Below are 22,669 nucleotides of genomic sequence, written 5' to 3' on the forward strand. Positions count from 1 at the left end.
GGCCGGCATGTCCCCTTCCGAGGCAACGTGCGTCTCCGGTATATAAGGCGCTGCCTTCTGCCGAGTCCCCGCTGCCCTGAACTCAGCGCCGAGCGCCTCTCACCAAGTCTTCCAAGATGAGCTACACGCTGGAGCCTCTAAGCAACCCGTCTTACCGGCGGGTGGCCGACAGCCGGACCACCTTCAGCCGGGCCAGCATGTCGCCTTCCAGCGGCTTCAGGTCCCAGTCGTGGTCGCGGAGCTCCCCCAGCACCGTCTCTTCGTCCTACAAGCGCAACCTGGGCGCGGCGCGGGCTTCCTACGGCTCGACGGTGCTGAGCTCTTCCGAGAGCCTGGAGCTGAGCCAGTCGTCGCTCTTCAACGGCGGCGGCGGCGGAGGCAGCGGCGAGCTGAAGCTGAGCCGCTCCAACGAGAAGGAGCAGCTGCAGGGCCTCAACGACCGCTTCGCCGGCTACATCGAGAAAGTGCACTCGCTGGAGCAGCAGAACAAGGAGCTGGAGAACGAGATCGCGGCGCTGCGGCAGAAGCAGGCGGGCCGCTCTCAGCTGGGCGACGCCTTCGAGCAGGAGCTGCGGGAGCTGCGCTGCGCCCTCGAGCAAGTCAACCACGAGAAGGCGGCGCTGCAGCTCGACTCGGAGCACCTGGAGGAGGACATCCAGCGCCTCAAGGAGCGCTTCGAGGACGAGGCGCGCCTCCGGGACGACACCGAGGCCATCATCCGCGCGCTGCGCAAGGACATCGAGGAGTCGTCCATGGTCAAGGTCGAGCTGGACAAGAAGGTGCAGTCCTTGCAGGACGAGGTGGCTTTCCTCCGCGGCAACCACGAGGAGGAGGTGGCCGACCTCCTAGCCCAGATCCAGGCCTCGCACGTCACCGTCGAGCGCAAGGACTACCTGAAGACAGACCTGTCGTCCGCCCTGAAGGAGATCCGCTCCCAGCTCGAGTGCCACTCCGACCAGAACATGGTCCAGGCCGAGGAGTGGTTCAAGTGCCGCTACGCCAAGCTCACCGAGGCCGCCGAGCAGAACAAGGAAGCCATCCGCTCGGCCAAGGAGGAGATCTCCGAGTACAGACGGCAGCTCCAGGCTAAGAGCATCGAGCTCGAATCCGTCCGCGGCACCAAGGAGTCCCTGGAGCGCCAACTCACCGACATCGAGGAGCGCCATAACCACGATCTCTCCACCTACCAGGTAGGCGCGGGGAGGGGGGGTCTGGTGGGGGGCGTGGCTTGGGGAGGGGGCAGTGATGCTCTCCACCTGCCATCTGCGGCTGCCTACATTTGTTTCCATGCAAAATGCAATGGGGGCGGTCAGGAGACGGTGCGCCTCAAGGGGCGGAGCAAGCCCCCCGCCCGTAAGTAGTTCTACCCCGCCCCTCCCAGCTGCAGGATCGCTGCAGTTACTTGAAGGAAGGGCACTTTCCAAGGAAATTCCAACTGAATCAAAAACTGAGCTTCAAAATAAGACTTGCTCAAAACTTAACTCCATTGGAATCGATAACTTCGGGAAAGGCATTCATGATCGGCACCTTAATGTGAAAAAAATACTCATTACTCTTTCAGAAATGTGAAATGTGATTTGACCCTTCTGTGCCCCAATACGTGCCATTGAAAGTGAAAAGGGGAGTCTTTTAACATTTGAGCCACAGCACACCCTCAAAATGAAGCACATTTCAGAGAGTAGGTGATCCATGGACGTAGCCAGGATTTACGTTAGGGGGCAAGCTTCATGTTAGGGGGGCAAAATACCCCCATGGGGGGATCCCAACTGACTCTATGCAAAATGAATGGAAGGGCCAGGAAATGTTCTTCAGCTTCTTGTCTTTTACCAAAGGGGGAGGGCCATAGCTCAGGGACAAAGCTTCACCTTTGTCTCATGTTCAATCTCCAGGGTGGGAATGCCCCCTTGTTTCAAGCCCTGGCGTGTCACCCCTAGTCAGTGAGACAGTGCTAAGCAAGATGAATCAGCATAAGGCAGCTTCCTGTGTACTTCAGTCCTAAGGGATACCTTGATTGCACTGGCGAATGTGTGTTAGTTGGAATGGGGAAACGATGCTACAAAACACATAATGGAAATATTTATTTTGGTTTTGGTTTTTTAAAGTGGATAATAAGTGTTTTTTTCTTGCCAGCAAAGTGCAACTCCGAGAAGAGGAAGGGATGGGTGGGGGGGAGCCATCCCACAACTTGCTCTAAGCTCCACTCCTCTAAATGGCAGAGCAGAGATGGGAAAGATTCTGCCTGGTTAGTCCCATACAAAATGCAGCTCCCCAAATGAGAAAGGAGGGGTCCCACTTGCTTCCAAACAGCTCTCTGGTAAAAAATAAAATAAAGCATTTTCTAGGAGTGTAGGAAAGTATTGTGCCCTGCGGCAAGACTGACTTTGGAATGAAGGATGCTAAACTTAGCCTGAAAGAAGGGTCACTTTGGAAGTTATTGTGATAGCTCTGGAACTCCATTCACCAATCATAAGCATCCCTGATGCAGAACATCCCATAACTGATGCACTGCAGAACTACCACAGGAAGAAGTGAAAAAAATATGCATATGCTGCTTCCCAAAGTTGTTAGTAGTACCAATAAAAAATGAATGTGTTGTGGCAATGCAGTTTAAAAATTGATCCTTTGATGACAACCTGAGCTGCAAAGCATGACCTTTACAGTAGTTCTTTCTGATCCAGTGGTACTGGCTATAATTTAATGTTCCAGAGCATAGTAACTGACTAAAAGCAGCAACAACGTCCTGGGGAAAATTGCTATCAAGAACTGCTGGCTGTTATTATTACAGTATTAGCATTTCTGAAAATTTAAATAAAATGCAACTCACAATAAAGTGTGTATGAAGAAATTCAATAAAGAATAGGAATTCTGATCAACAGCATTGTGTAAAATCAAACTAGGCTGACATAATTTCTGCAACAAAAACTCAATGTATTTGAAATAATATTTTATTGGTATTTATTTTTATTAATAATAATTATTTGACAAGGAACCTTTTCTCATAGCATGGGGAATCTGTGGGAATCCAGATGGACTTTTGCAGAATGATTCATCATAAAAATTAGAGAAGGGCTCACACAGCAGTGGGGTGCTGTGTTTTGTATGCTGATAATTAAAGGTTATATTTGCTGCAAAATGCAAGCACCACTGCAGCCACCATTCTGCATCAGTGTCTGCTGAACTTCAGCAATGCAGAAGCTAAAAGTGCTGAGCAGATTTTCTGATAGAGCTGATCAGTGCAAAAGGCAAATCCCAGAGTGCCTGCTTTGGGATAGGAAGATGGATTCTGAGCTTGAATTCTATACTCTATAGATTATATGTGAACACAATTCCATTACCCCCACCTGGGCAAATCACAAAGCTTAAAGTGGCTTTGGCTAACATGATTGCAGTGAGTACCAGTGCTTGCACTGAATTAACTGCCATGGAGGTGACTATGGATGAAAATAAGATGAGCAAGCAACAAAAAGCAATCTGAGATGGATCTCTCTGCCAAGTGCACCCCAAACTTCTGCAATGCAGAACTTGATGGCACCAGGGAAGTCATAAAACCACCATTCCAGGGCAAGAGGCAGCCCTCAAAGATTTCCACTGATAAAGGAACTTGTACACTGCAGAATGACGTTGGACAGAGCATCTGAAAAATACTTGAATTCCTCTAAAATAAATATTAGGGAAAAAGCAAATCAATAAACAGACCAAGTAGACCTTATTTTTATGGTGCAAAATGAGGCAATGCAGAATTGCATAATGTGATCAAAGTCCAGACATGAAAGCGAGCTTGTACTGCCTTCTATCCCAGCCTATTTCTGATGCCCCACATATAGCAAAAGCTCTGGTGACTTATCCATTTGATTGCAATGTGCTTTTTGTCCAGTATAGGATTCAGATATGTAAATAACATAGCAAAAATGTATCTTGCAGTGCAAACTTGAAACCAACATTGAATTTGATGAGACCGCTCAAGGGTATTATCCCAAGACAACAGAGTGGGTTTTGTTTCCAGATATTTAACCATTTATCCACCAAATACTTATTGCTATGAAAAAATGTTGTAGAAAATACGACCTTAGGCTGCACATCCCTCATCCATAAAAAATAATGCTTCCGGTGCGACAAAACTGCACTGAACTCCATGGGATTTCATTCTAATGTAATTGTTTGGATGGAAACAGCCATTGCCACCCATGCCTGAGTCAAAGGAACCCTTCTCCACCCATACAAGGGAGGGGGTTGCATGCGGTTCTCCCCTCTCCAGCTGCAGCCCCTGAGGGCACACCCTGAAAAACTGCTTCAGACCCCTAGAAGTGACTTTGTAGGAGGGCTGCAGGAACTTCCACCACAAGGGGAATAGAACAGTCTCTCACATAAGCAATCTTACTGCTTGCTAAAGTCAATAGGCTTAGAAGTGAGCTAGTGATGTGCAATTTTAGTCTTAAGAGACAAATACTGGCAACATTTCCCACCAATTTTCCTATAGATATTGCTTTTTAAGTAGAGTAGTATCTAGAGCAATCGACCCATGTAAGCGTTTTGGCATCAGATTGCTGCAGATCTAGTTAACTCAATGGATTTAGACTCTGGGCTTTTAAATCAATTGCATAGTTAGACTCAAGTAAATTATCATATTTTGCTGCTGGCCTCAAATATTGGAGCTGAGCCCAAATTTCTCAAATGATTTTTTTATTGAGAAAACTTTTGAGAGTTTACTTTTTCTCATTTCTCCACTAGGAAAAGATCACTTTACATAGTTTTCTCCACTTGAACACCATCCTTTAATTTACTTATTTATTGCCCTGAAAATTAATAAATAAACTGTCCTAATGGTGAGCCCCAGCCCTAATAAATTGTTGTGATCTTCTTCCTCTAGAGAAATTGAGAGAACTGCCTGCCCTCACCATTTCTCATCCCACAAATAAAGTGAAGAATTTCAAGTTGCCATTTCTACACAGCCTTAACAAATACACAATTTTACCTAAACTTTTAAATAATGATATTGTTCTGTTTAACAGAGGTGTGGATAGTAAAGGACACTAGAGTAGGCTGCTAGGCTGCAGTGTTCCTACCACTAACTTTGGAGCTAATTTACATAATACAGAAGTTGCATTTTGAAGCACAAGGATTGCATGTTTTTTGTGGGAACTACAGCAATTTGGGAAATTATTTTTTTCTTCTCATAGGTGAGTGTGATTCACAGCTTAGTGAAGCAAAATAGAGAAATACAAATTGATGAAGTCCAATTTCCAAAACTGACTTACATTTAAGTATATTGTCTTAACCAGGTTCCAATTTTTACCTAGTAATTTTAAGAGGCAATCTTAAATAAATGATAACAATAGCAAACTGAAATATTGATGCTGTGTAGAATGTGCTTCTGGTTTTCAGATTGTAAGCAAGAATAGGCTACTGGTGTCCTTCAGGACTTTACTCCAGATTTCTCTCTTAGACGTTAATCCAAAACAGAATTTCTCACAGCATAGATATTTCTAGTTTTGATTACTTTAGTCTATAGGAATGGTTGATATGGAGATTGAGGGGGAGAATTTTCATCAACTTTTCAATAATCCCATAAAGTTCCTCTCAGTATTTCATGCAAGAATAGCAATTTACTACCATCCTTCCCAGACCAGTGGTCTGTGGGACTTAGTTTTCTGGGGGCTCACAACCCATGAGCTTTTTATTGCTGTAAGAAAAGAGATCTTTAGGTCATTGGATCTCATCTAGTATTGGCTGGTCAAGTTGAGGAGATAGAGACCGTCACAACCTAGGCCACTTCTTCAGGAGTTGAGGAGCCCAATTCAAGCTTCACTTATCCCATCTCTCACAGTTCAATCACTCTTCCATCCATGTCCTCCTCATAAATATTGAAAACTTTTGTATGCTGTAAGGTATATGCTGGTAATTAAGAAAATACTCTTCTGTAACAGTTTCTCTCTCTCTCTCTCTCTCTCTCTCTCTCTCTCTCTCACACACACACACACACACACACTGTATGGCTTTGTGTATTCTTATTGTGAACTGCTCTAATATTTCTTTCTGAATAGCAGTAGATATATAGTTTAATAAATAAATAAAATGCTTTATTCACCACTGCACTCCTATTTACATTTTGCTTGTAACTATCCTAAATAACTGCCTGTGTCTTGGTTGCAGGATACGATTCAACAACTGGAAAATGAATTGAGAGGCACAAAATGGGAGATGGCTCGTCATTTGAGGGAATACCAGGATCTCCTCAATGTCAAGATGGCTCTTGATATTGAAATTGCCGCATACAGGTATAGTGAACAGAATGCCGACGTGGCTGATTTAGGAATTGCACTGCAGATGTTTTTAGTTCCAGTAGCAGCAGCAACAACAACAAAATCCCACAGGGCTAATCTTTGAATCCCACAAGGCATTGTTGACAAATAAGCAAGGCATTTTGCCAGATTCTTAGCACAATTTGAAACCTGGGCAATAACATTCTGCTTTGTGCTGTAGAGTTTCAGCAGAAAAGACGTTAGCAGGGTAACATACCAAAGATCAGTGGACAAATTGATAGGGGAATTGATGGTGATTATTATGGTTAGTAATGGTGGTGATAAATAAACAAACCACTTAATGCCAAAACAAACAAAAAACCCCTGGTCTTCACTTGGTGCCGATAAGACTATGGCATGGGTGCTGGACACATCTTTTCGGGGAGAATATTCCATAACTGGGGTGCTGCCATGGAGGTGAGGGGTCCTTTATCCTTTTCTTCTTCAGCATTTCCCCCCTTAAAATTTACAGTCAGTAATACAAGCAAGAATGTGACTGGCTAGCTGCATCACGGCCACAATAGTACTCCTCATCCAGAACACTGCATAGTTTTGGAAGCAGCATTGTCTGCTGTGTTCATAGGGACATAGAAAGCTGTCAAACCATCAGACCATCTAACTCAGTACTGTCTGCACTGACTGGCAGAGGGTCTCCAGGGTTCCAGGCAGGGTCCTCTCCCAGCCCTACCTGGAGATTGAACCTGGGACCTTCTGCATACAAGGTGGATGTTCTACCACTGAGCTATGTTCCTTCCCCAGAGGACACTTCAGATTTAATATTGATATGCAAAAATGCTAAATATTGAAACAACACAATTTAGATTGACGGAGTATAGTTCTTCTATACTTGTCCATATCTCTTACAAATATTTTATTGCTATGTGCAGTCCTGGATTTAAATAATGCTAGGGGAGGGGAAACAATACGTTCAAACAAAGTAAATATTAGTCCTGAGATTTAAACACTCACTTGAATTTTTTCTGTTGTTGTTTTTCCTTTGTTTCACTGTCCAGGAACATGTGAACATGTGTGTGTGTGTGTGTGTGTGTGTGTGTGCACTAGTTGTCCACAGGACAGACAGCAGCTATCTAAAGGCAGTATTAATTCGTCCTTAGGTTATATACTGAAATATAGATATATAAGATAAACTTTAAGCACTCACTCACTGAAATCAATGAAATATGAAAGTTAAGCCCATGGTTAAATTTCTCTCATTGAAATTAATGGAGCTTAAATTTGGCATTATCATGTCCCATGTATGTGAACAACCCTTTGAAGTAAATATAGAGAATTTGTAATCTTATATGCAATGGCCCTTTAAAAAGCAGCACAAATATTTATCCCTCAGTAGGCAATCGTAGAATTTTAGAAAGAGAGCACTATTTGTGGACAGTGCTCTACAAGTTATGCATAGCTAGAAAAATGTGTATCTAATGATGGAATGTGTATGAAGAAGCTTAGCTGATCATTGTTCACATTGATGCTTTCCTTCCAAATTTGCTAGTCTTGTCCCTTAGTTGCTAGGCAGGCGATTGGTCTGAGAGGAGAGAGAGTATTCGTGTGGCAGTTGATGATGTTACAGATGCATTGATAGGCCCCTAAAGAAGGTCCAATATGAAAGGGCCATTTTCTCCTAAATGAAAGTCTGCAACTTTCCCCAAACACAATGTATTTTCTCCCCATTCCTCTAGGTCAGGGTTGGGGAACCTTTGACTCTCCAGATGTTTCTGAACTACAACTCCCATAAGCTCCAGTAAGCATAGCCAATGGCCAAGGATGATGGAAGCTGTAGTTCAATACCATTTGATGACCACAGGTTCCCCATCATTTATCTGGGTTTTGTGTTGGTACCTTTTCCATTTATATCAGCAATTTAGTTCAGAAGGAGAAGATGGGTTGACAGGTTTGCAGGGTGTGGGATGCTATTTGATAGTTTAACAAGCTAGAAGCAATTTCCAGTTACTCAAAATAGCTTTTTAAATCTATCATAGCTACTTACAGAGGTGCTTGTTCATTCAAAAATTCCTCTTGAAATGTTAGAGATGGATGTTAATTCCTCCCTCTTCTTTCCCTAGGAAACTTCTTGAGGGTGAAGAAACAAGATTCAGTGCCTTCTCTGGAAGCATCACTGGTCCAACATTTACACATAGGCAACCTTCAGTAACAATATCATCTTCCAAAATCCAAAAATCCAAAGTTGAACCTCCAAAGCTAAAGGTCCAGCACAAATTTGTAGAAGAAATTATTGAAGAGACAAAAGTTGAGGATGAGAAGTCTGAACTGGATGAGGCCCTTGCAGCTATGGCTGAAGAACTGGCTGCTGGAACAGCACCGGGAGAACAGGAAGAGGAGGAGGAAGCTGTAGAGGAAGAAATTATAGCCAAGGAAGAGGCCAGAGTTGAAGCAGCAGCTCCAGAAGCTGAGGAAGGAGAAGGAGAAGAGGAGGGTGAGGAGGAGGGCGGTGAGGAAGATGAAGGTGCAAAGTCTGATGAGGCAGAAGAAGGAGGCTCTGAAAAAGAAGAAGAAAAGAGTGAAAAGGAAGAGGGTGAGGAAGAAGCAGAGGAGGAGGAGGAAGCAGGGGAGGAAGAAGCTGGAGCTGAAAGCAAGGAAGAAAAAGAAGCAGAGGAAGAAGGTGAAGAGGTGGAAGAAACCATTGCACCAGAGAAAGTAGAAAAGACCAAAGCATCTCCTCCTAAATCTCCTGCAGCAGAAGAAGCAGAGGATGATAAAGAAGCTGAAAGTGAAGAGCAAAAGGAGGAGGAACAGGAAGGTGAAGAAGAGGAGAAGTCCACCTCCCCAGCAAAGGCAGGTTCTCCTGAGAAAGCAGGGACACCAGAGAAAGCATCTCCAGAGAAAGCTGGGACACCCGAGAAAGGGTCTCCTGAAAAACCAGCAACTCCAGAGAAAGCAGGGACTCCAGAGAAAGGGTCTCCTGAAAAACCAGCAACTCCAGAGAAAGCAGGGACTCCGGAGAAAGCAGCATCTCCAGAAAAAGCAGGGACTCCAGAGAAAGCAGCCTCTCCAGAGAAAGCAGGGACTCCAGAGAAAGCAGCCTCTCCAGAAAAAGCAGGGACTCCGGAGAAAGCAGCATCTCCAGAGAAAGCAGGGACTCCGGAGAAAGCAGCCTCTCCAGAAAAAGCAGGGACTCCAGAAAAAGCAGGGACTCCAGAAAAAGCTTCATCTCCAGAAAAAGCAGGGTCCCCTGTGAAGGAGGTGGAAGAGACCATCTCAGTCACTAAGGCAGCAAAAGTTGGTACAGAGAAGGATTCCAAAGAAGAGAAGACAGAAACAAGTGAGAAAGCATCAAAAGAGTCCACCAAAGAAGACATAGCAGTGAATGGAGAGGTTGAAGAGAAGAGTGAAGAAAAAGAAGACTCCAAGGCAAAACAAGTAGAGGAGGAAGACAAAGGGGTGGTGACCAATGGCCTAGACATAAGCCCCTCTGAGGAAGAGGAGAAGAAAGGGAAGAGTGAAGAGAAAGTCATGGTAACCAAAAAAGTTGAGAAATTCACTAGTGAAGGGGATGACGGGACGACCACATACATCACAAAGTCTGTGACTGTCACCAAGAAGACAGAAGAACATGAGGGTACGGTTGCAGAGAAGTTGGTGTCCACTAAGAAGGTAGAGAAGGTCACTTCTTCACATGCTGTATTGAAAGAAGTTAAGGAGAGTGACTAAAATAATCATTTTTTCCCTCTTCTTGGGTCGGTGCAAAAGGTTAAGCCATATGACAGCTGCAAAATGCATGTAAGTGACGGCTTCGAAGCAGAACGGGTTCTCTCGTGGAGTCTCCAGATCCACTCTTTCATTTCTGATTTTATTTTTGTGCAATACCCAGGGATGTCAGGGGGAATGCATGCAAGCCCAATGTGCTCCCTCTGCAAAAATTAGAGAATTTTAAAAAAATGCATGAGCTGTTATTCTTACAGAGGAAGTTGCTGAATTTCCTAAGCTGCTGATGGGACGCTTCTGAGGAACGTCTTAAGATGTATTATGCAAAGAATCAACTGAGCCAAATACAAACAAACAATAACAAACGAATGAATGAGTAATAATAATATTAATCATACCCAGAACTCTCCTAGCCTTAAGCTATTTAATCATTATGTTTACCTCACTGGTGCAATTAAGATGGACTTTTGTTCATGGGAGAACCTACCTTGACATGCACAGTATGCAACCTTTTGTTGTTTGATGTAAGCAGTCACAGCAATTTGTGCTCAATAAAGGTCATATTGGAAATGTGCCTGGCTTTGCCTGGATTTCTCATATAGCTCCACAGTTTTATAAATTTTTCAGTCTTTGCAGCAAACTAGGAACATGCATCTGATAGAAGGTATATGCTGGGCTGCATTAAAATCTAATAAACATTATTGCTTGTAGCCATAGGCTATTGCAAATATAGTAAAATGCCTTCTAGCACAGTCATAAACCAGGATAAATATGCACTCTATTTAAAATGCAATCAAAATTACATTAAACCTTGCATGCTCAAACTAATGAGTCAGCTTTACAAACCACAGGCATTTGGTTCAAGATCCTCATTTGGATTGCCTTTGTTGCAGCTGCAAACAGTGCAAGTTGATAGGAGATCAAGTAAATGACTTTATTCTGCATTGGTCACCTAGTACAGTGTGACACAGGATAAGGTAACAGTTCCTGTGCTGTTTTCCAACTTCCACTTCTGACCCTTTGATTCCAGAAAGTATTGAGTTTCATACAACCATGTCATGGTGACCTCTGGTGTTAGGCCTGCAAGGCCACACTCAGTCCAATTATCACATGAGTTCCCACTGGGCACACTTGAGTGAGCCAGCTCAGAATCTGTAATTCAGAAGGAATGGAACAAAGTCAACAATGAAATATAGACAACATAATGCAAGGTCTGAACACAATTCCTAAGGACTATGAATCAGTAATGAGTTTCCTTGTTTTACCTTCTGTGAGAAGAGTCCATGAAGGCTAAGGGGGATTTCATAACAGTCCTTTCTCTGCTAATGTTGGCTGGCATCCAGATAAGCTTAAGAACTTGTTTCTGGGAGTATGCTCTGGATTTTCCTTTCCAGGGAAATGTGCTTAGAATTACAGCCCTGGACAGCTCCTGATCTCGATTTTGACATCAATGGTATAAAAGTTAACTGCTCATTCTACTTCAGTGGTTTTAAACTTTCTACATAAAGGGAAATCATTCTAAGGTGAAGCTGTGTGCAACTGGCCTCTCAAAATTCTCCATCCTATTTGCAGCAGTTCTCTAGGGTGGAGTAAGCAAACTTTTTCAGCAGTCCACTGTCCCTCAGACCTTGTGGGGGGCCGAACAATATTTTGAAAAAAAAATATGAACAAATTCCCAAGCCCCACAAATAATCCAGAGATGAGTTTTAAATAAAAGGATACAGTCTACTCATGTAAAAACACACTGATTCCCAGACCATCCGCAGGCCAGATTTAGAAGGCGATTGGGCCGGATCCGGCCCCCAGGCTTGAGTTTGCCTACCCATGCTCTAGGGCTTCAGCCTGAGTTTTTCTCCATCACTCAGTACAATTAGGTTACAGTCCTATGCATGTTTACCCACAGCAAAGACAGTGGGAATTGCTTCTCAGCAAACATGCCCACTGAGTTCTACTCAGAATACAGTGGTACCTCTAGTTACAAACTTAATTTGTTCTGGAGGTCCATTCTTAACCTGAAGCTGTTCTTAACTAGAGGCGTGCTTTCATCAGTGGGGCCTCTCGCTGCCACTGTGCCACCGGCACACGATTTCTGTTCTCATCCTGGGGCAAAGTTCTCAACAAGAGGTAACTCTTCTGGGTTAGCAGAGTTTGTAACATAAATCCCTAATACAGACTGGGAGTAAAGCTGCAGCCCAAGGCTGAAGAGGTTCTAAAACAGAGGTAGGCAAATTTCAGGACTGCTTGATGTCCATCGGTCACAATCAGAAGCAAAACGATGCCTCAGAGTAGGAGCCAGTTACTGGTAGCAGCCCATAAGTCATTCACTGATTAACCTGCAGATATCCACAAACATAAACACAAATCACATCTAATACAAAACTTGAAAACAGACCACCCATGCTGAGCAAACTTGGTCAATCAATTAATATTGATATTTTACAGCTGAGGGACGCGGGTGGCGCTGTGGGTTAAACCACAGAGCCTAGGGCTTGCTGATCAGAAGATCGGCAGTTCGAATCCCCATGACGGGGTGAGCTCCTGTTGCTCGGTCCCTGCTCCTGCCAACCTAGCAGTTCGAAAGCATGTCAAAGTGCAAGTAGATAAATAGGTACCGCTCCACCGGGAAGGTAAACGGCATTTCAGTGCGCTGCTCTGGTTCGCCAGAAGCGGCTTAGTCATGCTGGCCACATGACCCGGAAGCTGTATGCCGGCTCCCTCGGCCAATAAAACGAGATGAGCGCTGCAACCCCAGAGTCGTCCGCAACTGGACCTAATGGTCAGGGGTCCCTTTACCTTTAATACTGAAGTTGAGAGATAAGCATAATATTTTGATTATTTTTTTTAAAAAAAAAAGATTAATTGTACACTATTGACTACTAGAAATCCTTGCTGATCTACTGCATATCTTTTTCAGTAGATTCTGATCTAAGTTGTGCCCCCCCAACCTCATACATTTATGTGCTGCTTCCATGCATTGGAATCGAAAGGCTGCTGAGCACCTGAAGACAAGATACATACCCCTTATGAAGTATATGGTTCTGGAAAAGAAACTACCAAACTCCACACTATTATGCAGTCAGTTATCTCAATTTAAAGAGGAAATAAATAAATGTAAAACCACATCATCCCAATTTGCTATCTGTCTGCAGGCAATTTAATGTCCCAAACTCTAGCTTTCATAGAGATGAATGCAAAAACAGCCACTCTCTGGGTTACATTTCTACCTCCATTAAGAAGACCTGTCATTTCATTGCGCAACTTCTTCAATACAGTGAAGGGTCTCTTTTGCACTCACTCTTGATCTTGCTCTCAGGAAGGCTATACCTGTGGAGGAGACCATACATACTGGACCTGCCCCTGATATTGCCTGCTTGCCCCATACATCTGCATGTCCAGTGCAACTTTGGTAACAGCTGTTTATGTGCGTACAGCTGTACACATAGCACCTAACACACAGCTGGTAAGGAAGGCAGGGGGGCTGGTTGGTGAACAAAGCTCCTTCAGACATGGTCCTCCTCCCCTGCCATGTATTTGGTCTATGCATGGAAGTAAACATGAATGTGTGTGCGTGCATGTGTGTCTATCCTTCTCTCCCACTCATGCATACAAGCACAAAGGACTAAATTGCTAAGGGCCCCAAGTTACCCAGTTGGCTTTGTGGCTGGGCAGGATTTGCATCCACTGCCAGGGTCTCTATGGTATAAGTCCTCTACCCAGGCCTGTGGTCTCCAAATATGTAGCTGGATGCCAAGTCTCATCAGCCACAGACAGCATGCCCAGTGGTCAGGGATGATGGGAGCTGGAGACTTCTGGTGGACAAATTACCCATCCCTGATCTAGCCGTTATGCTATGCTGGATCTTGGTTATCAAGATCTGTCATTGAATTCCAGGGAACAAGGTATTGCATATTCTTCTGCAAGACACTCCCTTTCCACCCATGGGTCAAAGCTGTAACTCCAGCATCCTTTTGTAGATTCAGCATTAGTACTTTTTTATCTACAGCTGCAGTGTGTGTGTGAATGTGCAGAACAAGCCAATTTGAGTGTTTCCCCCAAATACATTTATGCATCTAAAATGCCCAGTGGAGTTGCCATTTCAAAATATTTATAAATAGGAGAGTTTAATTCTGATAAATATTTCATTTTGCCATGAGGTTTCATCTGCTGACATATAACATCATACAGAGAAGCGCGAGCATTTTCTCTTTTGTCCAATCTGCACTAACGCCTCTCTCTCTCTCTCTCTCTCTCTCTCTCTCTCTGTGTGTGTGTGTGTGTGTGTGTGTGTGTTAAACACAGTGTAAACTTCTGACGGGAATAATTGATTCAGAAACCCTCAGAAGATTGTTAACCCTTCACAAAGCCTGTGCAGATTCTGCTTAATTGTGGGGGAGAATTTAGAGCAGATGCATAGATATAGATCAGATCTAGCGATGGAGCGTGGTCCTTTAGGGCTAGTGGGGCACTGCCCCACCAACCTCAATTTGCCCTCAGCCAACCCCTACCTGCCTGCCTTTTTCCTTGCAACCAGTTATGGGGTGGCTCTTGCTGTCAGCTTCCTCCTCCTCCTTAGTCTCAGTGTTGCCCTTGTGGAACTCAGCAGGGATGAGGATGGGGATAAAACTAGAATGAGTCAGGCTCTGCCTGTCATTGTCTCTGACGCTCCCTGCTGTTGGGCTCCCTGCTTTCCGTCCCATCAGTCCCAATGGACACCAGTCATCACTGAGATGGAGATGAAGACATCATGCCGTGACTACGCAAAGAGCCCTCACATTTCACAACCAGAAAAAGATATCAATTGTTACACTAAAGAGCCACTTTGTTTCAACACAATTTATCATTTTGCGGGAATTTTCCTGCAAGGCCACTTAGTCCAAGATTATACACACCCTTAATTGTGCCCTGTCTCCCCCCACAAAGTATTCCTTAGTATTTGAACTGTCTGGGGATGAAGGCAGTGCCTGGATATAATAAAAATATGATTTAATGCAAAGGCTAAGCCTCAACGGGCGTGAAGTAATTCTACAAATAAGGGAACCGCTACACATGGCGCTGTGGGTTAAAGCCTCAGCCCCTAGGACTTGCCGATCGAAAGGTCGGCGGTTCGAATCCCTGCGGCGGGGTGCGCTCCCGCTGCTCGGTCCCAGCGCCTGCCAACCTAGCAGTTCGAAAGCACCTCCGGGTGCAAGTAGATAAATAGGGACCGCTTACCAGCGGGAAGGTAAACGGCGTTTCCGTGTGCGGCTCTGGCTCGCCAGAGCAGCGATGTCACGCTGGCCACGTGACCCGGAAGTGTCTCCGGACAGCGCTGGCCCCTGGCCTCTTAAGTGAGATGGGCGCACAACCCCAGAGTCTGTCAAGACTGGCCCCTACGGGCAGGGGTACCTTTACCTTTTTACACATGAGCAGAGTGCATTGCTTTCTGTTGCCCTGGAAAAACTAGTCTGCCCCCAGAAAATATCTCCACAGTTTGGAAAACCTACTAAAGGGGTCCTCGCTGGGTAAAATGATACCTATTTCTGCTCTGGCTGCAAGGCTCCAACAAAAACAAGCCCCCTTTAATTCAGCTGGAGTTACTTTGTCTGTCTCTGTATCTCTGTCTTTGCTGGGCAGGAAGCGCCAGCAAAAGTTGTCTCGGTTCTTTTCTTTCCTTCCCCCCTCTCCCCCACCTCCTCCGCCCTCCAATTTGCCTGGTACGCGGCTCTCCTTTACTGCAATGCGTCAAAGCAAAGCTCCGAGATTGAGCCACGAGACCGACGAGGTGACTGTTCCTAGCAAAACCAGCAGGGACGTCCCACGGAGACGCAGGTTTGCCAAAGGAGCGGCGGCGGTGCTCTGTGGCTGCTGGATTTCCCTGAGCTTCGGAAAGTAAGCCCTCCCCCCCCCCCCCAATTGTCTGCTGGAGCGCAGTCTGTATTCATGAGCAGCTTAGGGACTCTACCGCAGCCCATCAGAACTTCAGTCATTTTTCCTTTAAGAAACAAAAACCCGACCGGCAAGGACAAAAGAACTTTCGCTCTTTCTAACACACTTTTATTGATTTACTTAACAGCCTTTCTAAACCAGTTTGTATTTTGTTTTTGTTTTTTTCTTAAAAGCTATTAAGCGGTATGCAGCAATATCCCATATATCCCATAAAAATTCAGTAAAACTGGATTAAAATGCAGGTATTTAACAGGATGCAATTTTATGGGTCAGAGAAAGCCTTAACCAAAAGATGTGGGTTGCATCCTATGCTAGGTCCATTTAGAGTAGACTCATTGAAATTATTGACAGTGGCTAACTTATGTCTATTAGAGTATGGATCTACTCTAACTAATTGTTAATTGGATACAGTCCTGTGTTTTACAAGATGTTTGAAAAAGTGATGGTGGAACAATGCCCCCCCCATATCCCTTTAGATCCCTTGATCTTTACTTCCATTTGGAATAGTGATGGCTTCATTGAACAAGTCACAGAGATCTAGCAGCATATACAGTAAAAGCACCCAAGATACTGCAGGCAAAATATTGGAGATGTCATCCCTACTAGAATAGATGGGATGTGGAGTTGAGCTCAGCATTTATGGCCAAATTAATGAATTCTGCAAGGGCTAAGAGGTGGGGAGAGAAAGCAAAACTTGAATTATTTTAATGCAAATTGGATGTCATTTATTGATTTCTGTAGAATCAATTGTTTATAGCCCAAGGCTAACCTCTGTTTCTCAATCTTTTAAAGTTACAGATAGGTAGACGTGTTGGTCTGCCACAGTCAAAACTGAAGAAGTGTGCATGCACACGAAAGCTCATACCAAGAACTGACTTAGTTGGTCTTTAAGGTGCTACTGGAAGGATTTTTTTTTGTTTCAATCTTTTAAAGTTAATGTTAAATTCAAAAGTTTATGTGTTCTGTATTAATTTGTTTATAACCACCATCCTAAACGTTACCTTATTCTTGGGATATTTAATGACTTAGGCTGTAGTCATAACCCTACTTTCTAAAACCCTAGAGTCATTTGCTGATATATGTTTCTCTTGTACTTTTACTGTTTCTTCAAGCCAGGCATGTCCAAAGTCCATTTCGGGGGCCTAATCTGGCCCACTGGTCAGTTAAATCCAGCCCCAACTTCAATCCTAAAAAAAAAAGGTCAACAACTTTGGGTGGCCCTTTGGGTGGCCCTTCACTTCATCCAATCTGGCCCTCTTTGAAAAAAGTTTGGACACCACTGCTTCTAAACCAATTAAATACTAGTAATGGAAAAGAAAAGGATCCAAAAAATATCTGAGCAGGATCCAGTGGGAAAGTTAGTCTGTCTGTTGCAGCAAAAATAACAGTGAGTCCTGCAGTACCTTAAAGATTAACAAATCTAAAACTTATGCATAAGCTTTCATGCTTTTGATGAAGTAGACTTGACATACACAAAAGCTTATGCCACCTCAAATTTATTTAAAGTGCCATAAAGTTGAAGTTTTTGAACAAGATGTGTTCCCATTAGATAATCAGAGGTTTTATTATAGCACTCTCATTTCTTTCCCTGCTGTTTATTTGTACATTTCACCTTGACTTTTCCACTCACTTAAAGGAGAACAGTTTTGCAGGCTTCCATTCCAAGCAGTCCATGGTCTTCCTGGCTGTAACACCAGGATCATTAGAAGTTGATTTAGGTGCACCAGTTATGTCTATATCAATCACCCTTTACTCAGAATGAGGCAGTAACACTAAGGAGGTAGAATTCTGCTCAGTGCTGAAGGTGGGGGATCATGCTTCTCCCACCCAACATGATAAATTAATTACCATAACAATTTGGTCCTATGCTAATGTACTGCATGGTGGAAAGTGTTTTTCAGATGTACAGCAGAATGCATATGTGTGCGTGACTCACACACAGTAAAGTGAACGACTCTGGGGTTAAGCTCTCATCTCGCTTTACTGGCCGAGGGGACCGACGTTTGTCCGCAGAGTTTTCTGGTGAAACCAGAGCAGCGCATGGAAATGCTTTTTACCTTCCTGCCGGAGTGGTACCTATTTATCTACTTGCACTTTGACATGCTTTCAAACTGCTAGTTTGGCAGGAGCTGGGACTGAACAAGAGCTCACCCCGTCGCAGGGATTTGAACCGCCGACCTTCCAATTGGCAAGCCCAAGGCTCAGTGGTTTACACCACAGCGACCTAAATTGGTTTTATTATTTATTTTTGAAAAATGAGCAAGGAAACCCCTAAATTGGTGTCTTAATCAAGGGCATAGCCAGGTGGGTGGGTGCGGGGAGCTGCCCCCCAAAATCAAATAAGTAGAAATAACCAACTGCTCAACTGTGTTGCAGATAACTTGGTTTTGCCCCCCCCCCCAATGCCTACCCCCCTAAAATAAATCCTGGCTATGCTCATGGTATTACTATTCCAACAAAATGAGTGACTAGGCATGTGCAGAGTGCCTTTCTTTCAAATTCCTGCTCTGAGTGCTTGCACATACATTAATATACCCTTGGCATAAACCCAATCACCTATTTCAAAAGTTAACACAAGTGTGATTAATCTGTGGCCCTTGGAGTAGGGTTTCATGCAGCCTAGTTTCAAAAGCAATTTAAACATCTGGCAAAACAAACAGTGCAGTCCAGTGAAAGAGAGAGAGATCCCCACCCATAATTAATAAGTGAGCCCTCATAGGTTGCCCTCTGAAGGACTGTGGCTCTCACCAGCTATAAACAGCAACAACAGTTCCCTACATGTGGGTGAAGACACTGCTCTTCAGCTAGTGGATTGGGACCTCTAGGAGGATCTGCAGTCAAATCACAAATGCATGATTGCTAGATAGTCATGTACAGGGGACTCTAAGATCCCATATGCCCAAACTTGTGTGGTGGAAATGGAAACAATAGAAGCTTAACCTTTACTTCTTCATCCTGTCACCGCACTCTTCTTACCTGCAATGGGGTAGGATGTCTGCTAAACTTGAAAAAGGATTTAGAAATATGGTCAAATTTGAAGCTATCATTTGCTAGGCCGAATTGCTGTGATAAAAATGAATGTACTGCCAAGGATGCTGTTTTTGTTTCAAACATTGCACATTTTGGATAAAATAGATTGTTTCAAGAAGTGGCAGAGAGATATTTCCAGATTTGTCTGGCAGGGCAAGAAACCTCGAATAAAATTTAAGATATTAACTGATGCTAAAGAAAGAGGTGGATTTGCCCTGCCAGACTTTAAACTTTATTATGAATCAGCCGCTTTTTGCTGACTGAGAGAATGGCTGCTTCTTCAAAACACTGACGTGCTGGACCTAGAAGGTTTCAACAATGTATTTGGGTGGCATGCATATTTGTGGTATGATAAGGTCAAAGCATATAAAGCGTTTAAAAACCATATTGTCAGAAAAGCACTGTTTAATGTCTGGATAAGATATAAGGACTTGCCTGAAAATAAAACCCCGAGGTGGTTGTCACCAATGGAAGCGAAGTCTCAGACAAAGCTCAATATGGAGGCCAAATGGCCGAAATATTAGGAAATTTTGGAACAAGAGGGAGACAGATTAAAACTACAGAGTTTTGAAAAACTAAAAAACAGAGCGCGAGACTGGCTCCATTATTACCAAATAATGGAGGCATATAATTTGGACAAAAAAATTGGCTTCCAGGTGGAAAAATCAAAACTGGAAACAGAACTGTTAGATCCCAAAATTAAGAACTTGTCAAGAATGTATAACTTGCTGTTGAAATGGAACACTCAGGATGAAACGGTGAAATCAGCTATGATTAAATGGGCACAAGATGTTGGACATAATATTATGATGGCTGACTGGGAACAGTTATGGACCACATGTAATGCCTAAAGAGAGAATATAATGAAAATGATCTACAGGTGGTACATGACACCAGTCAAGCTCGCAAAAATTTATCATTTGCCCGATAATAAATGTTGGAAATGTAAAGAGACTGAAGGTACCTTCTTTCACCTTTGGTGGGCATGCCCAAGGATTAAGACTTTCTGGGAGATGATCTATAACAAAATGAAAAAGGTATTTAAATATACCTTTCTGAAGAAACCAGAGGCCTTTCTCCTGGGCATGGTCGGCCAATTGGTGCCAAAGAAGGATAGAACTTTCTTTATGTATGCTACAACAGCAGCAAGAATACTTATTGCAAAGTACTGGAAGACACAAGATCTACCCACCCGGGAAGAATGGCAGATGAAGGTGATGGACTACATGGAACTGGCGGAAATGACTGGCAGAATCCGAGACCAGGGAGAAGAGTCGGTGGAAGATTGGAATAAATTTAAAGTTTATTTACAGAAACATTGTAAAATTAAGGAATGTTAGAAGGATGTTGGAATGAAGTTATGTGGTTTTAGCAGAAATGTTATAAAGGATTAAGTAAAAATAGACTGTTAATTGGTGAAAGGAGGGAAAGTAAAGTTACATTATATTAAGATAAATTATAGGACAAAAACTGGGAAAGATGGAAAGGATTTGCTGAAATAGCTAACCGAACTAGAATACAAAAAAGGGAGGTGTGAGGAGGTCAAGGAAACAAGCAAATGAAAGATAAGTTATGGGAAGGTTTGTTGTTGTGTTTTTTAATTGTTTCTATTTTTCTTTTTCTTTTTTCCTTATTGTGATGTGTTGTCTTGTTTTTGCTTAATTTGGTGTTTTCTCTTTTTTCTTGTTGTAACCTTTAAAACTTTAATAAATATTACTTTAAAAAAAAAGGGGGGGTGTCTGCTAAGCTCTCCGGGGAGTGCACTCCATTTGGAACTAGACTATGGACTTTTGTAACTTTTAAGAATTATTGCCTGTCTGATTTTCATCACTGTAATTGTTGAAACTGAGCAAGACTATGATGTGAGTAAACCTTGTATTTTTCCTGTTTACTTAAACAGTCTGAGTAATTTCTTTGTTAAGAGGGAGAAGATGATCCAAGTCCGCCTAAGCATCCTTGGATATCATAATTGTTGTAGAAAGTTATGCAACCTTGTCCCAAATAGTTTCTAAATATAAGCTATACACAGTGGTGATTTTTAACTCTGCTGAATTACTGTAGGTCCTTGCATTCTCACACATGTGAAAAGAGAAAGGATAATTAATAAATAAAATATCCTCTCCTTCTCATTAAAATCTATCCAATCCACTTACTGGATCACAACCTGAACCAAGGTGGGCTGCAACAGGAGAATGACCACCATACAAGCAGATGGTAAAAGATTAAGAAATGGGTCTCCAAATGGATGTTTGGGTGGAAAGTGGGTCCTGGATCTGAAAAGATTGGAGATACCTGGTTTCATATAACTTTATCAGACTACATCAAATTAACCCAAGTGTTGGGCACTTTTGGCCCTCCAGATGCTGATGAATCACAGTTCCTATCATCCATGACCATTGGCCACACTTCTTGGGGCTGATGGGAGTTGTAGTTCAGCAACATCTGGAGGGTCAAATGTTTTCCATGTCTTGGCTACTACAAGGCTACGAAGGAGGTAATTAGTTTTTTTGTGGGGTGGGGTAAAGGTAAAGGTACCCCTGCCCGTACAGGCCAGTCTTGACAGACTCTAGGGTTGTGCGCTCATCTCACTTAAGAGGCCAGGAGCCAGCGCTGTCCGCAGACACTTCCGGGTCACGTGGCCAGCGTGACGAAGCTGCTCCGGTGAACCGGCACCAGAGCAGCACACGGAAACACCGTTTACCTTCCCTCTATAAAGCGGTACCTATTTATCTACTTGCACTTAAGGGTGCTTTCAAACTGCTAGGTGGGCAGGCGCTGGGACCGAACGACGGGAGCGCACCCCGCTGCGGGGATTCGAACTGCCGACCATGCGATCGGCAAGTCCTAGGGACCTAGGCACTGAGGTTTTACCCACAGCGCCACCCGCGTCCCATACGTGGGGTGGGGTAGTCTCCCCTTAACCATAAATTTAGTAAAGGGGTAGAATTTAGCTGATTTTTGGAGTATGAAAGGAAGATACCAGGCCAGTGCAAAACACAGGCTGGACCAGTTCTCCTGTTCAGGAGATCACTGATAGTGATACCATTAGCAACACAAGGAACACTAAGTACTGAGCCATGCAAATACTCTCCTTCCCCTGGCTTGTGGAAGTGGACAAAAGTAGAAGAATTGAGAAGGGGTGGCCAGGGGTAACACAGTGGTGTGTTGTTACCACATGAAGGTGTCCTTTTGAAACAGGACTGGTTTTCTGCAAGTGCTACTGGGAAGGAGGGGGGAAGTGGGCGGAATTCCATGTGGGGACTGAAGGGCCGCAGCCATGCTGGCTGGCTGGAGCAGTCTATTATACAGACACAGGGATGGTGCTTAGGGTGCCTCTGCATCCAATGTTGTGCTGCTGGGAAGACAAGCCCCTCTTGGGATGCAAATGCTGTGAAATTTCAGCACAGCACTAGCAGTTTTGCAACCCAGTCCAGACGCTGCCCCTTTGTTTCATTTCAGTGTGCAACTTACTCCTTCTCTGTATCCTGTGGCGCCACTCTTTACAGTGAAATTTACAATGCATCCGGTGATGTGGGCCATTCTTCTGCCACAATTACTGTTAGCTTGAAAGATACCACAAGATGCTGTTTGTGCTGGGCCAAGATTAACCCATTTAATTTACATGATCCATTTAACTGGGAATTACACTGGCTGTGCTAGTGAATGGTTCCTTAGATGTTAAGGAGGGATATGACCCTCCAGATGTTGTTGGACTCCCATAAGCTCCAGCAATCAGCAAA

General features: G+C 43.8%; 1 protein-coding gene and 1 long non-coding RNA gene across 2 annotated transcripts in view; both read left to right on the plus strand.

The window, feature by feature from the left end:
• Positions 1 to 22,669, plus strand: part of LOC310832212 — a 288,863-nt gene that overhangs the window by 17,852 nt on the left and 248,342 nt on the right. The gene's annotated exons all lie outside the window — the stretch shown is intronic.
• Positions 108 to 10,546, plus strand: NEFM (neurofilament medium chain). Its single transcript, XM_083713480.1, has 3 exons — positions 108 to 1,190; positions 6,151 to 6,275; positions 8,375 to 10,546. Exons 1-3 carry the CDS (start codon positions 117 to 119, stop codon positions 9,978 to 9,980), a joined length of 2,805 nt encoding a protein of 934 aa, XP_083569606.1. The 5' UTR covers positions 108 to 116; the 3' UTR covers positions 9,981 to 10,546.

This window comes from Podarcis gaigeae, assembly GCF_964106915.1.
Source record: "Podarcis gaigeae genome assembly, chromosome: 15".
Taxonomy (NCBI): domain Eukaryota; kingdom Metazoa; phylum Chordata; class Lepidosauria; order Squamata; family Lacertidae; genus Podarcis; species Podarcis gaigeae.

Coding starts and splice junctions, on each gene's coding strand:
- NEFM (XM_083713480.1), top strand. CDS start 117: ATGAGCTACACGCTGGAGCCTCTAAGCAACCCGTCTTACCGGCGGGTG. Junction 1,191..6,150: donor ACGATCTCTCCACCTACCAG/GTAGGCGCGGGG, acceptor TCTTGGTTGCAG/GATACGATTCAACAACTGGA. Junction 6,276..8,374: donor ATTGAAATTGCCGCATACAG/GTATAGTGAACA, acceptor TTCTTTCCCTAG/GAAACTTCTTGAGGGTGAAG.